At 39.7% G+C, this 17,002-nt stretch overlaps 1 protein-coding gene across 2 annotated transcripts; it reads left to right on the forward strand.

Annotated features, from left to right (window-relative positions):
- Window positions 1-3,157: 3,157 nt before the first annotated feature.
- LOC124136564 (exosome complex component CSL4-like) lies at window positions 3,158-12,799 on the forward strand. Of its 2 annotated transcripts, none has more exons than XM_048393592.1 (8): window positions 3,158-3,738; window positions 4,142-4,263; window positions 5,045-5,113; window positions 6,841-6,929; window positions 7,667-7,700; window positions 8,206-8,256; window positions 10,975-11,056; window positions 12,632-12,799. In XM_048393592.1, exons 1-8 carry the CDS (start codon window positions 3,654-3,656, stop codon window positions 12,745-12,747), a joined length of 648 nt encoding a protein of 215 aa, XP_048249549.1. In that variant the 5' UTR covers window positions 3,158-3,653; the 3' UTR covers window positions 12,748-12,799. The 2 variants fall into 2 exon arrangements, with proteins under 2 accessions (XP_048249549.1, XP_046358463.2); XM_046502507.2 differs by having other exon boundaries at window positions 3,178-3,738; window positions 5,042-5,113.
- The last annotated feature ends 4,203 nt before the right edge of the window (window positions 12,800-17,002 follow it).

The following is a 17,002-nucleotide window of genomic DNA, read 5'->3' on the forward strand; positions in this document are numbered from 1 at the left end:
GTGGACGAGGGGGCTAAAATAAAGATCCGCGAACGAAACGAAGTTAGTTGTATAGTCTGTCTTACAGACCCTGATACAAATATATCAAATATAGCCCATGCAAGTCTATAATGTTTGGCAAGTCTAGATTTCTGCAGTTTAAAGAGAGTCTCTGGGCTCCTTTTGTATTAATTTTTAAAAAAAAGTTAATTTAACAACTATTTCTTTTCTGTACGATATGTTCATTTTTGTGTGTATATTAGTTGTATGAAAGTACCCTAAAAACATCTCGGCGTTTGTTTAGCCCAGGTGTTTTATCACTGCATGTTACGTTAACTCCTGCAGCTGCCAAGGTAAGGAGTCAATGTGGGGTGTCTCCACGTCCTGCTACATCTGCCATATCTAAGAACTAAGAACTCAACTACCCATGCTATCCAGGTAGCAGGGTGGCCCAGCGGTCAATGTTGGTTCACAGGAGGCCGTATCTAAAAATAGACGCCCTCATGCATATTTATGACCATCTCCACACGCGAGCCGTCATGAATATGCATGAGGGCGTCTATTTTTAGATACGGACTCCTGTGGTTGGTTCTGCTGTCGTAGGTTCGAATCCCTCATACGATCCGAGCATGATTTTACTCTTTCACCACAACCTCCGTACAAGTAGGCAGTAATGTGATTGGCATTGGTGGAATTGATCACTTACTTTCGGAAGAGAGGACATGGATGGCCTCATTCACCGCAATCCACTCTGCAGAAGTAGGCCCTACTTCAAGATAGCCGCGCGACAGGCTTCTGGGCGTATGATTGAATCCCATATTCACGCCGATTATCATTATATACTTTCAGTGTAAAAAAATGAGTTTTCTGAAGTTGAGAAAAGTGATATTTTCATTACGGAACTATTGTCATACAAGAGTTACCTCCTCTTAAATTGTCTCCCTTTTTCGTGTCACCCGTACACAAACTGTTGACGTTCTTTTTACGTTTTTTCCACATTGACAAGGCAAAATAATGACGTGTATTCTTTCGCTTCCAACAGCAGTTTTCTAGTTTTCAAGAATATGTTTTGTTCAAGTTGATTTTGTATATAATCATATCTAAATATATGATTAAGAATTTCGTGACCCTAAATATTTTGCAAACACGAAACTACTTTTTAAGTCGCAATTACAAGGGGTGGTGAACCGTTCCTGTGTTAGGTAGGGAGAATTTACGTTTCAAGGTTTTACGTATTAAATGACATAATTTAATTCCCCGGTAGACATCTACACAAAAAGTATGAAATAGATAGTATATTTCATATGTCTGGTGAAATATCATGTTTCTCTTCTTGAGTGAAGGGGAGAAAGGAGAAAGGAGATATTTACACGAGTGGCAACGTTAACGCAACTCGTGTAAATATCGCCTTTCCCCCGTCACTCGATGAGAGACACATCTTATGCTCTATTTATCCGTCAGAACCTTCCCCATCCATTAACATACATCAGTCTTTCCTCACACGAAGTGGGTTTGTGACTTTAGTTACATGAGTTCTTGCAACTGGAATAAGATTTCGATTGTTACATTTAGCGTAGGTGTTGTTTTTTGCGTTAAACCCAACACACAAACTCACTATGAGGTCCAACGGTGTAAACCTAACACCTGCAATCCCCGATGTGGGGTGCCGTATAATTACAGTATAACAGAGATACTAATGAATAAAATTGTCATAACAAGCACAGGAATCGGAACTTACCGCTTGAAGTTGTTCTCAACTTATTGATTGAAGGATCGACGGCGGCTGAGAAGCGAGGTCTTTCAACTGTGTGACCTTGACCCCTAGTGACGTAAATAAACAGCAGGAAGCCTGACTCTCTGACCAAAGGTGATTCACCTACTGCTGTGAAAATAGAAGATCGACGTAGGTGTTGTGTCAGGTATTCCACAGTGGCAAACATATTGACGGGCAGTTATATATGTGAGACGTGTTAAATTACTGTTATGTGTCCTAACTGTATCGGTAGAGTGAGTGGGTGCGTTGGATTTAACGCCGTTTTACTGCGGCGAAAGTGCATTTGCCTGCTTATTGTTATCGTCAAATATTAAACCATCTTGGTATATACATACAATATCGGTTTACCACACAACAAGAAATATATATATAATCCTTACAATGGTAAATCTAGACAACGTTTGTATCTTGTTGCAATATATTTACAAATCTTTGTCCATGTTGATTTGAAAATACGAACTATTGGACCAAATTGTCTCTTCAGTTTTGGGTTCTATTCCCCTCATGGCTACAATATGTGAAGCCCATTTCTGGTGTCTCTCCTGCATGATTTTGATGGGATATTGCTAAAAGCAGCGTAAACTTACACCCACTCACTCACTCATCATTCCAAATGTAGAAACAGAATACCATGTTTGTTTAGTTTGTCCGTTTTATGACGATCTTAGAAGAAACTTTCTGCCAAGTTATTATTATACATCTCCATCAGAGCATAAATGTAAAGTTTTATTTACCACCAGTAATGCTTTCACAATCAATAATCTTGCCAAGTTTACATTCTTTGCTCTTTAAATGAGGAGCAAGCAGTTGTCCATTATATAAACTACTAATTCTACCACCATATGTATATGGTCTCAGATACCCTTGTTCTGATAAGTATTGATATTACTACATGCACTTGTGGCGCAACATGTTTGAATGCTTGAATATATATTGTAAAACGGGCCTGTGGCCTGATTTACTGAAATAAACCACTACTACTACTCACTCATTCTTCAGAGTTGATTGCCATCGATTGCTTCATCGAGATATCTTATAAAGATACAATAGGAATTTGAATTTCACGCTGATCGAATGTTTTACACACAATGCATATGGTGAGCTATCATAATTTCGTACTCGATGTAATAATAATAATGATGATGATGATGATGATGCGCCAAATCCACCGTTAAAATGCGCAAAGTGCGACAGTATTACCCCAGTCATAGGCTTAGTGTTTGCTCGATTTCCATTCTCTTAGGAGTACACAACCCAAGCTGTCTGTGAGGCGTTAGAAGGTTAACAATAACCATCTCGTCCTACCGGGTACCCATTCTTTTCACTGATGGGAGACATATTTCGAACAGTCATTTGCCAAAGAGACACTACATGTGCTCCAGGGTGGCGCAGGGCCGAAACCCCAGAGACTCTCAGGAGTCAAGCTGCCGTCACTCATCTAACTACTTTCCGCGACCAACGATATATAGTGTCAGTTGAAGAAAACTAACACATATGCCGCTGCTGTGTTTCGGGTATATTAAAGTTATGAAACAATGATTGGATGACACAATTTGCAAATACTGTTGCGACAGAGAGTTTTATGTTGTATAAACGCTTCCGAACACTGATTGCTTCGTAGAGTGCATTTTACGAGTGCTTGTATCGGTTCCGAATTCGCGCTATTTTCGTTCGTCGTTCTGTATTTTGTATAATTCCCACCGGATGTCTTCTGGGCTGTATTACTATTCTGTAGGGATAATGTGTAATTGAATAGTTTGAAACGAATTTGTTGCGCTTTTTTGAAAATAAATTGAACTGGTTATACCCTGAGATCGCATAATTGTCATATGAAATATAACTTCGGGTGCTTCAAATGTTTTTAGCGTGCTAAAATGATTCAATACACATATCAAGGCACATGTTGATACTCTTTTATATGCAATGGGACATTCCTAATTTTATTTCCGGTTCCAAAATGGCTGCGCCCACAGTGTGTGTTCCAGGCGAGTATTTCTTGTTTCTATTTGAACCATCAATGTGAATATTTGTCGGGAGACATTTATGTACATTGTTATAAATAAGGAATCATTATCCAACAATTTTATTGATGTGTCAACGTTTTGGATTAATTCGTGTTATCATGGTCATCTAGTTATAAGACAGAAAACAATGAAACATGCACAATTCACAATATTTTGACAACTCACGTGGACCATTTTGTCAGGTTTTAGTAAATGTTTATTACTAGTGCTGATTCGTCTTTTCTCTTCTGATGCATGGATATGGATTCTATATCGTGTCTTGACTGTCGGAACCCTTCATGACTCAGTTGCGAAAGTGTGTTGGAATTAACACGATCTATCAATGGGAGGAGAAGTTTATTTAGATCGTTTCTTATTGATGCAGGTCAGAGAATATTTCGGGAAGGTGCCAACTATGTTGCTGGTGAGGGCACTTATAAACGAAATGGCTTCATCTACTCCAGTCTGGCTGGTTTCCTTCATGCTGATGAAACTGAAGAAGGAAAGGTACAGTTTGTGTCTCTTCTTATCATTATCGCCGCAGGTTGCGGTCGGGTAGCCTAGTGGTTAAAGCGTTCGCTTATCATGCCAAAGTCTCAGGTTTGATTCCCGACATGGGTACAATGTGTGAAGCTCATTTCTGGTGTCCCACGCCGTGATATTGCTGGAATATTGCTAAAAGCGGCGTAAAACCATACTCACACACTCACTTATGGCCACACGGATTCCGGGTTAAAATAGGTCCCTCACAACCTATGCTGGTCGTAAGATCAAGGGGTCGGACTCAGTGACTTGGTTGATAGCATGTCTGATGACATGGATCATTGCACACAATATCGATCACTGGATTGTCTGGTCCACACTTGATTATGCACAGGCTCTGGTTGCTGGAATATTGCTCAGTGCTGAATTAAACAACAAACAAAGAAACAAAGTTGTCATCAGGATAAGCAACACAAGAAAATAAAGGACATCATACACCTGTCAGTTTCAGAACACGTTCTTTTTTTATTTTGCCTTTTGCATCCATTCAGATAGAGTCTACGGATTCCCCCCAAAATATGTTGTCAGCCTTTTATGCTTTTAATGTTTCAAAACAGCCACCATGCTTTTGAATCATGCTGAATTTATCGGTTCAAGCAATATTGCACCAGTCTATATCTGGAATACAGAGAACCGAAATACTCCCATCTGTTAACATATGTTGGATAATGCTGTTTATATTTACAGGTAATTATCAGGTTTCATATTTACTGGAACTTTAATGTTTGATGTTGTTTGACAGAAGCTGGTGGAAGTAAGGGCTGATGTGACCAAGAATGTAGTTCCTGCCGTTGAAGCTGTTGTCACTGCTCGGGTAGGTCGATAGGGAGAAATGCTTAATGCTTTATGGAAGACTGTGTTATGGGCTTCATCAGGGTGTCATGAAGCTGAGTTACAGATAAGCTGCGTATTTGCATAAAATACCCCCGAAAAACTATTAAAAAACCAATTACTTTCAATTAACTTGCGTGCAGAAACGCATGCATTAAATGGAAAACTTAATTTTTGAAAACAGCACACGTAAACACCCAATGAAGCTTTTTCAGCATGCGTACAACGGAGCTAATTTACTTTCCGAGTCAAGCCTATATTTAGCATGTTTAGAACCATTATATTACATCTAAAACACTATTTATTTATTTTTTAAATCTCAAAATGCTTACTCATTTCAGCATGTTTGGGAAAAACCCAACAGAGTGATGAATACATTAGTGAAAAAAATATTGGTTACCCAATGAAAAATAAAATAACCCAATTAAAATAGAAACCTTTGAGTAAAAACTAATTGCTCAAAAAGTTATCTGGAGCTCTGATGAAGGATTCAAGTATCACCATGATCACCTATCAAATCAGTTCATTTTCCAGGACATCAACTGATTGTTATCCAAAGTGTCCTAAAGATTCTTTTCCAAATTTGTTGTGCTAGTTTATACAGAATAATGTCCCATCAAGAAATGGCAAAATATCCTCATGCCAATTGTCTCGAACAAAATAACGTTAAGTTTTTATTGTGTTTACCATGGCCTTGTCTAGAGCTGTTTTATTCAGGTTTTGTTGTTTTAGCCTTGTCCAGGGCCCACTTGCACAAAGCGATCTTAGCGCTAAGACTATCGTAAACCTATGTTAAAGTATGGGAGTTACAATCATCTTAGCACTAAGATCGCTTTGTGCAAGTGGGCTCAGGATTATGTTAGGCCCTGTATTATTTGTTGGTTGGTTTACAAACATCTTTGCCTAAAATCAGCCTGCTAAAATTCAATGTAGGTGGTCAGAAAAAATAATTTTCATTTAACTTCCAGATTAGTACTACTACAAATGAAATAATAACAAACTTGTAGATCACACCAGCACGGATGAATGATACTAGAAGATAATTGATTGTTTTTTTGTTAGAATATAGATTAATATATGTATTTTTCATTGTTTCTTGTGAACAGTTGTCCTAAAATCTAATGGTTTTTTCTTTACACCGAACCTAGTCCGCCTAAATAATTGTTTCAAAAGTCATATTGTTTTTCTTTACATGCTAAATTCAGGTATATTGTATATTTTACCGACCAGTCTTAAAAAACAACTAAAAAAGGCCTTATTATGGTTTCATACCGATTACTTAATTAGGGATCTACTAAGGATTCTTAACTAAGTGCCCCTCGCAGGCAAAATGGGAAAAATAGTTATTTTGATCAAAATTGGGATTTTTGTATTCATTCATATTTTCGTAATTTCAGAGGTATTTTGGGATGGTATTTAATGTAATAATATAAAACGAATCATTAAAACCTTTTACCATTTTTTGGTCTTGTTATGAGTGAATACAGGTTACTTCTACAAAGCCATAAAATTAGTTATAAGTTATATATATTACTACATTGTAATTTGATTTGGGAAATGTTTGGTTCCAAACATATGCATTTGCCGCAGACTTGGGGCCAAATATCTGCTTCTCTGAGCAGGTCTAGATAAATTCCTGTTTATCATCAGGTCATAGAATGTTAGTATATATAATTTTTGTGTAACCATGGTAACTGTTCAACATTTCAGGTTACAAACGTCAATCCAAGGTTTTGTAAATGTGCCATCCTGAGCGTGGGAAAGACGCCTTTGAGAGAAACCTTCAGAGGAACTGTCAGGTACACTAGATGATGTTTCTCAAAAACTCTGTTTTCAATACTTATCATGAGACCTGTGGAGATCCGGGGTAGAATAGGTCTTCAGCAACCCATGCTTGCCGTAAAAGGCGACTATGCTTGTCGTAAAAGGCGACAAACGGGATTGGCCGGTAAGGCTCGCTGACTTGGTTGATGCATGTCATCGATCCCAATTGCGTGGATAGATGCTCATGATATTAATCACTGGATTGTCTGGTCCAGACTTGATTATTTACAGACCGCCGTCATATAGCTGGAATATTGCTGAGTGCGGCGTTAAACAACAAACAAACAAAACAAACAAAACAAAACTTAGCATGATGGTGGACTGAAGTGTGGATTGTTTGGCAAAGATGGCTGATTATTACAGACAGTAATGCTAACAGACTGGTGCAGTTGAATTCTGGAAAGATAGTCGTAAAAGGCGGCCTACAGGATCAGATGGTCAGGCTCGCTGACTTGGTTGATGCATGTCATCATATTCCGATTGTGTAGATTGATGCTCATGATGTCAATCACTGGATTGTCTGGTTTAGACTTGATTTTTACAGACTTCCATCATATAGCTGTTATATTGCTAAGTGTAGCACTAATCAACACAAACAAAACACTGGTATTTATCCTCGACATTGTAACTTAATGAAGCACACATAAAATATATGTACACTCAGACCATTATTCCACATTGTCAATATACAAAAATTATTCTGACTTCACAGACGAGATGATGTGAGATCTACGGAGAAGGACAAGGTATGTATTAAGTTCATACATGACTTGAATTAACATTTCTAAGAAAAGATTGAAGATTTAATTGTTAAATGTTTTCCTAGGAATTGAACTACATATTCAACCAGTGTCATAAACATGGAGGGAACGGGTGGCCCCGTAGTCTGAGGCGCTGCAATTCGCTGTGCAGAGTTGCGTCCCTTGGGTGCGCCAGAAACCTATGATTGTGGGTTTGAATCCCGGTTTGCCCCAATTATGTTAGTAGGTTTGTCAGCACCATACTCGTCAGCTCGTGGGTTTCACCGAAGTGGTAAACATCTGAGACCTGCATCACTTCGGGCTTTCCTCTCACATTAACCTGACACGCCATGATATAACTGGAATACTGTTAAAAGCGGCGTTAAACCCAACTCACTCGCTCACCCACTCATAAAGCATGGTTTATCAAATCTAAAATTGACAAATTCAAATTGAAGTTTTTTCATGGATTAGAGCTGTGTCCTTGTAGTTCCATGCACTTCATTCACAGGTGGAGATGTACAAGAGTTTCCGTCCTGGTGACATCATCGTTACCCGAGTTGTATCCTTACCAAATCTCAAAACAAGTTCAATACTGTTTTTTACACACTGGTACACATCCTTATGATTATAGGGGCGGTTGGGTAGCCTAGTGGTTAAAGCATTCTCTTGTCACGCCTCAGACCCGGGTTCGATTTCCGACATCGGTACAATGTGTGAAGCCTTTTCCTGGTGTCCCCTGCTGTGATATTGCTGGAATATTGCTAAAAGTGGCGTGAAACCATACTCACACCTTATGATTATATACTAGTTCAAAAAGTTGAGGATCGCAAATTCTTTTATTTTACTATTATGAAAGAATTGTGTGGTCCCTAACTTGTTTTGAATGGTATAGTACTTATAGAATAGCATTAGAATTAATGAGCATGCTTGATTAGTAGTTAAGTTTAAGTAAGCTTGTGTTGCTCACTATGTTTATATTTTACTTGGCCAGGGTGCGTTCCAGTTGACAAGAATGCACTGGTGCAGGTTAAAATCAGCTTGTGCATGTTGTGCAGACTCAGTTCACAAGCAGACTGCACTGAGTGCAGACTGTAAAATATTTGATCTCGTTAAAATCAGATCTTAGCTCTCGCTACCGCTAAACAAAGATCTGAGAACACCCCATTACAGGTCACGTCAGACCGACCTTGAGCGAACCTTGACCGAGCAATGGAATGACTGACAAGAAGTCGACAGTAGCCAATCAGAAGGCAGATTTCTCATGCTTTATGGCACTAATTTCAAATTGGGGACTTTGCTTCGAAAAATATTTTGACAAATTCTTTCTTAAAAATTTGAAACCTGAACAACAGAACATTCAAGAATGGCTAATAGATGGTCTAAATTGTATGGATTCAGTTGGTAAGTCTGTAACTATCATTCGGAATACCCCGTGTTAAAGTTTTCGAGGTTGCATGATTAGAAATCACATTCCGACTGTCACTTTCATGATCTGGTAAGCGACGCTCTGATTGGACAGATGAAAGGTCGTTCTCACGTGACCCCTAATGGGATGTCCTCAGATCTTTGATTAGCGGTAGCGAGAACTAAGATCTGATTTTAATGAATAAATATTCAACAGACAGGCAAATAAATATCACTTGCTTCAAGTTTATACCATGTAGAGATTGAAAAAGAATTACTTTCTTTTCGCACAATGCTCATATTTACTTCCTGTTTATGAATACTACAGATCGCCAATCTTTGTTGACATGGTTGAGGAGCGAAATGAGCCAACTTATAAACATGATAACGAAGAAAGTGTGTTGATGTACTGTACGTTATGCGAAGTTTACAGTTAGGTTGAAGTGTAAATGTACTCGTCGCAGGGACCCATGAAGATCCGGGCTAGCCATGCTTGCCATAAGAGGTGACTTTGCTTGTCGTAAGAGGTATCTACACAAATGTAATGATGTAACAGGGAGCAGTATTTACAGGAACCAGTTAGGCCTTTTGACCAGTTCCTTTCAAGTTCAGTTGAGACCCGTGAAGATAGAATAGGTCCTCATCAACCCATGCTTGCCGTACAAGGCGACTATCGGGATCGGGTGGTCAGGCTCGCTGACTTGGTTGATGCATGTCATGCATTGTCATCGTATCTCAATATCGTAGAAAGATGCTCATGATATCAATCACTGGATTATCCTGTCCAGACTCGATTATTTACAGACCGCTGCAGGGTTAGAAACTAACAGTTTTCGTCCACTAGTCCTAAAATGATAACATATAGCAAAACCCTTAAAATGGGCCAATTTCTTCTAGTCCTCATGATACCTTTACTATTGGGCAGTTTGGCAAGGACTATAGGACTAGTGCCAATTTCTTACGCTGCCGCTGTCATATAACTGGAATATTGCTAAATGCGGTGTTAAACAACACTCAAACAAACAAACAAACAAACAAACAAAAACTTGTCCCAGGACACATCACTTCTTAGTGTAATAGTAAAAAATATATATCTTTTTGTTTAAATTTTCCAGTCAGTTGTGTGGTGCAGTCAGTGCATCTGTTGTGCAGTCAGGTGTTAACTGCTGCTTGCACGAGGTGCTGTGGAGACACAAATAGGAAATTGCACTCGGTTTTGTGGGAAACAATTAAATGCTAATAAATATACCAGGGTGCTGTTTAAGGTGCAGGAAGTTTAGCATTTTTACTGTAGAACTCCTCAATGGAAACATGATTAACAGTCATGACCATTAAGGAAGAGAATTTATGGATGTCAACTTCTTTATTATGAGAAACACAATGTTTTGGAATATATGCTTACTCCTTCCATTGTTTCAAAATTATTAGTTATTTTAGTGATATATTTTTGTTGTTGATATCTTTGCACTTTTCCAATCCTCCAAAGATACAGTAGATGGACAAAAAGGAAAATTAATTTTTTTTTTTTTTTCTAATTGTTTTTTGCCTCGAGTCTCTCAGGTCCATAAAATAAATTGAAGAACTGTTTTCTGTTAAACAAATACATATGAATATGTAAACTTGATTATAGACTAACATCTAGTCTCTGAAATGAACATATCGTACATAAAAAAACAGTTGTTCAGTTATCTTAATAAAAATATAATAAAAAGGAGCCCAGTGACTCTCTTCATTTTCAGATACTGCAGTGATCTAGACTTGCCAAACATTATAGACTTGCATGGGCTGTGTTTGATATATATTTGATCAGGGTCTGTAAGACAGACTAACTAGATTAGTGAAACTGTCACATTGTTGTTCCTGACAAGAATAGTTATCACTGGGAGATGCACATTCCTATCTTCTGAGCACTGCAGAAAATGAGTTGGGAGTTGTCATGGCAACAAGTGAAGCAGGTGAGTTGATTTTATCATGGCTTGACATCACCATGATCACTTTGATCTTCTGTAAAAATGTTTCTGCAGTTGAGTTTAGTTGGAATGAATTGGCTATTTATGGAAAGTGGTCCAAGACATAGCATTTCACCGTGGAGTTGTTTCCCTTAGCGGTGCCAGGATCTACTGCCTATGTGTTTGAATGCTAGATTCACTCCTGTTGTGATCCTCAATCTGTCAGTACCAGAAAAACAACTTGACTTTAGCTTTCATCCCATCTTAGGCTGCAATGCTGAGATATGATACGGGAGAAGTTCAATAGTTTTGAGGTTTGTCTTGTCCAATCTGTATGGTCTAGTGGATAGAGCATCTGCTTGGAGAGTCGAGGGTGGGTGCTTTGATCCCTGGCGGAGCGGTCGGGTAGCCTAGTGGTTAAAGCGTTCGCTCGTCACGCCGAACACCCGGGTTCGATTCCTGACATGGGTACCATGTGTGAAGCCCATTTCTGGTGTCCCCCGCCGTGATATTGCTGGAATATTGCTAAAAGCGGCGTAAAACCATACACTCACCCACTCATGTGATCCCTGGTCATGTCATTCAATGGAGACCAGTGAAGAACCGCGTAGAGAGAATTCTTCAACCAATGCTTGCCATAAAAGGCGACAAACGGGATCAGATGGCCAGGCTTGCTGACTTGCTGACTTGCTTTATGCATGTTATTTTATCCCAATTGGGTGGATCGATGCTCATGATGTCAACACATGACTGTCTGGTCCAGGCTCGATTATTTACTGACCGCTGTCATATAGCTGGAATATTGCTGAGTGGGGCGTTAAACAACAAGCAAACAAACAACTAGGCTGGAATTCCTGGGCTCGATCGTAGTGCCACCAGTGGCTATTACAAGTTATGTCCATTATGCCTCTCCCATATGGACCAATCAGATTCCACCTCTCGTATCACATGCATTTGCTTCAAACAAAATGATGGCGCAAAGTCAAGACGATCTGATCTACATTCAAGATATATTTGGTGATAAAACGGTTCTTACTTCGCGAAGTGCATCAAATCACATGAGCACCTTCATTAAAAACATGAAAAGATTTGGAAAATATCTGTTGACAACGAGTTGGCGATGCACATGCTTTGCAAATCCTGCAATCGACCGAAATCTGCATGACAGTTTACGAACCGGATTTTGATTTCGGTGCGCGATTTTGATTGGACTATGCCTAGACTCGTTAGTCCAGCCAAATTCTAACTCCATAATCCCAGCCTAGTTCAACAAGGGTGGAAACTGGACTTTTATAGTCAGTTAACTCTCTGGCCTCGGGAAGATGCACACACACACGCAAACTGCAATAAGTTTGAATACTGTTAAACTCCATTTCACCTGCCCGCCCATACAAAAAGTACTGTTCACTGAATATGCTGGATGGGTTGTGAAAATAAAGTAATGAGCTCCTCCTGTCAGTGAAAAAAGACTGAATGTCTTGAAGCAGAGACTGAAAAAATATTGTCTCTCAGAACCATCCAGCCCCTCCCCCAGAAGCCAATGACTCCTGAATGATGTGTAATGTTGTTTCTGGCCACCAGGGGGCAGCATGGTGCCGGTCAGCTGGTGCAAGATGCAGTGTCCTCGCACTCTGGCTGAAGAGTTCCGTAAAGTTGCCAAGGTCCAGAAACAGTTCATCCAGGATGGCGGAACATAGCTGTTGTCTGTCGTCTCTGTACCATCATCTTGTAAATAAATCGTTTTGTATGTATCTGTATCAGTTGTCAGTTCCAGGTCATGTGACACCAGGGTACCGTTTCACAAAGCAGTCGTAAATTTACACGCTCGTAGATTTTACGCCATATTTGCGCAATGTTTACGCCATAGTCTAAGACTGTTTCACAAAGCTACACTAAAACTGGCGTAACCTCGGCCAAATTACCCGCACGTAAAAAATACGATTGGAGCTCTTTTCCTTTGTGAGGTAGGAAAATCCTCTCGATGATGTCATAATCCACCAAATCATCGAGGGGGTTCGACCTTTTCGCGGAAAACACGTTCTCGCTTACATACTTTTTTGGCAATCTCGTCCGTGTTTAGATTGATCGCTTGCGTAAATATGTACACCACCCCAAGACTACACATAGAGTTTGCGCCAATTTTATACGGACGTAAAATTACACTAGCTTTGTGAAACGCCCCTAGTTCAGTATTTCCGGGTTACGCCAGTTTTACACCCTCGTAAGACTTACGACTGCTTTGTGAAACGGTACCCTGGTGTCACGTGATCATGGCTATTGTTGCATGATGTCTGGGATTCTGTTTTAGAGTCGGGTCGCTGGTAACCTAGTCAGGCTTGGTGACTTGGTTGATTGTGTGTCATTGTACCCAAATAGTGGGGGCCATTGCTCGTATCAACCTCACTCCTTCACTTACTGGTGCATCAAGCCATCACAACACCTTCATCATGTTCACCAGACTGACCTAAAAGAAACACACTTGTGAATGTCCAGGTTAGAATAGGTCGTCAGACTATGCTTGTCATAAGAGGTGACTAACGGGATCGGGTGATCAGGGTTCGATTCCCGACATGGGTACAATGCCATTTCTGGTGTCCCACGCCATGATATTGCCAGGATATTGCTAAAAGTGGCGTAATACCATACTCACTCACTCATGTGATCCCTGGTCATGTCATTCAATGGAGCCCCGTGAAGATCCCAGAAGAGAATAGGTCTTCAGCAACCAATGCTTGCCATAAAAGGCGACTAACAGGATCAGGTGGTCAGACTCGCTGACTTGGTTGATGCATGTCATCGATCCCAATTGCGTGGATCGATGCTCATGATATCAATCACTGGATTGTCAGGTCCAGACTTGATTATTTACAGGCCCCCGTCATATAGGTGGAATAGTGCTGAGTGTGGCATCAAACAACAAACAAACAAACAAATTAAACAAACACATGCGTTAGAAAACAGTACACCTTTATCTTAAAGCTGAGACTTTCAACTCTGGATACATCCATATAAAAACGCAGACTGAACACGGGTTAGAAGACACATCAACACTGTCTATATGGAAGTACAAGTATCAATGGGAAGAAACACTTCACATAATCGGAATATGACATGGAAAGCTAGACCGTCAATACTTCACAGGTATGTATGTACTCAGTGATCAAAATAAGCGCCTGCCTGTAGGCCCGTGGCAGGTAGTTCTTCTGTCAGGCCGGTACATGTAGTTACAAATTTGTACGGGTCCTTATGGCCAGCAGTATATGTACATGTCTATTTATGTGTCACAATGAGCAGCAGTTTTTTAAATGAGGGCCTGAGAGTATCGTCATGGCCTGGAGCTTCTAAAGCCTGTGGGTCCTGATGGCAGTCTAGCAATTTGTTTTATTTCCAACAGTGTACTGACAACTCCTCAATCACCAAGACTTGCTGACTTGGTTGATGCATGCCATCAATCCCAATTGCGTGGATTGATGCTCATGATGTCAATCACTGGATTGTCTGGTCCAGACTCGATTATTCACAGACCGCCGTCATATAGCTGGAATATTGCTGAGTGCGGCGTTTAACAACAAACAAACAAACAAATCAATCACCAAGAGTACATATGGCCATGACTGTAAATGTCTAAACTGACTGTAAACTGTCACTTCTAAACCAACGAATGAAGCCATGGCCTGGTTCCAAAGAGGGACACCGCCAATTGATCTGACCAATGAGCGCTCAGGAAGACAAGATTTGTCCTCCCCGACAGGCCTCAGCTGTTCACCATAGGGAGTAACATAGTATTTACATGCTGTGAAGTAGTGACAAAGGGAAGGCCATCCACAGATGGATGAATAACACTGATTTTTGGTACAGCAATGATTTTAAAGACAGGCACTTAGCACTTGAGAACATTCAACATCAGAAACATGAAATGTGCTCTCTACTTGGTTACCACAGTGATTGATTACGAATATCGCTATCTCTATCTATATTGCTGAGACTTATGTATTGCACAGACAGAGGATATTACAATGCCGGGACAGGTAAAATAGCTCAAGCTTTGCTTTAATCGTGGGTTAATATGTCAAAATGCTTATGTAAAGATAACTAAATCAGTGTCAAAACTAGCTAACACAGGGCCAGTAGAATGACCAAACATTTCAAAATTTCATCTTAATTATTTGCTACCATTGCTGGATAACCTTTCAATAATGCTGGATAACCTTTCAATAATGCCGTATTTATTTTTCTGAGAAAAACATAGGACTGACGGACGGTTTAATGTTTTTAAAAAATGACTTGTTATAAATATTGGTGAAAAAAAGAAATGGCAGATCATGTTAAAGAAAATATATAGAATTATAAAATAATGCCTAAGTAATAAAAAAAATCAACAAAATCATGTTTTTGATTTGTCTGTGAAATGCTACACTCAGCCATGGTAGGGCCTCAATCCCATCCTAAGACAAGGCCTTCCTGGCAGTGTAGTGTAGATGGATCCGACTATTGTGACATTATCAACACAAATATACCTTCAGGAACAACGAGCATCATTCATATCACAGGGTGTGTCCAATATGGATCAGTGAAAATATTAAACCAAGGTATTAGCCATCCTCAATTTTATGTCCATTCTTTTTTCTAATTCGGTGTAAAGTTCGTGATAAGAGAAATGAACATGGTGACATCACTTCAGAAACGAGGAGCGGTGGGGTAGCTTCGTGGTTAAAGAGTTCGGTCCTCACCTGGAAGGCCCCGGTTTGATTCCCACATTGGTCCATCATGTGAAGCCCATTTCTGGTGTCCCCCACTATGATATTGCTGGAATATTGCTAAAAGTGGCATAAAACCATACTCACTTCTGAAATGAAGCTAATATGACAAACGTGTCAAGGGTGTATATGTATAGGTTAAAACACGTCCGAGGGTTGTTATGATATTTAAAACCCGCATCCCGAGGGATTTTCCGAGGGATTTTCCGAGGGAAAGGGTATTAAATATCATAACAACCCGAGGGGAAGTGTTTTATCTTACTTATAAACCGAAAAGAAAATTTAAACAACATTTATCAACATTTTTATGTTTCGAACATACTTTCCATGAACATTAGGAAACGGGCGTAAAATATCTGTTGCTGGCATACGGATCTTGAAAAGGACATTCTAAAAAGCAGTGCGACTTATAAACGCGTCTCTAACCTAGTGGTACACTCACTTGGCTACAGATACCAAGGTTGCGTGTTCTATCCACGGGAAAAGAAAGAAAATATTTGTTATTTGAATTTACATTTCATTACATTTTACAATCTGAACGGAAGTTATATTAATAAAATACCCAGGACATTATATAAAATCCCTGGAATATTGTAACACATTATATAGCAAAGATGACTTGAATATCCTATAAAATCCCGGGGATATTATATAAAATATATAAAGTTTATAAGATTTAACCCGACTGGAGAACAATAGGATGACGTCACCGGAGGTTTATAACGGTGGTAATAAAATGAACGAGGATACAAAACACTGAATAACTGAGGAGGGTGCTACTGGACCAGCTACTGAGTGATATTTTTGGCAAATGCAGATTCTACTGGCTCTACTGACAAAGGGGAGAAAGTCAATTGAACAATACCTTTGGGGGGGGCACGGGTGGCCCAGTCGTCTTAGGCGCCGCGATTCGCTGTGCGTCCCTTGGCCACGCCAGAAACCTATGACTGTTGGTTCGCCCCGATTATGTTTCTAGGTTTGTCACCGAAGTGATAAACATCTGAGACCTGCATCACTTCGGGCTTTCCTCCCACATTAAGCTGACACGCCGCGATATCAGTGGAATACTGTTAACAGCGGCGTTAAACCCAATTCACTCACTGTGATACATTTGATATTTCCCAAATTAAGGGAAGGTTCATCCTTAAACCAAGGAACTAAACTGGTCTAACCAAATGAAAGAATAAACATGGCT

Source organism: Haliotis rufescens, unplaced genomic scaffold (genome assembly GCF_023055435.1).
Source record: "Haliotis rufescens isolate VD_foot unplaced genomic scaffold, xgHalRufe1.0.p SCAF_12, whole genome shotgun sequence".
NCBI lineage: Eukaryota > Metazoa > Mollusca > Gastropoda > Lepetellida > Haliotidae > Haliotis > Haliotis rufescens.

What these genes read in the sequence shown, in the direction of transcription:
- LOC124136564 (XM_046502507.2), top strand. Translation starts at nt 3,654, where the DNA reads ATGTTGATACTCTTTTATATGCAATGGGACATTCCTAATTTTATTTCC. An exon ending in ATGAAACTGAAGAAGGAAAG is followed by an intron (nt 4,264 to 5,041) that starts GTACAGTTTGTG and finishes GTTGTTTGACAG; the next exon opens with AAGCTGGTGGAAGTAAGGGC. An exon ending in AAGCTGTTGTCACTGCTCGG is followed by an intron (nt 5,114 to 6,840) that starts GTAGGTCGATAG and finishes TCAACATTTCAG; the next exon opens with GTTACAAACGTCAATCCAAG.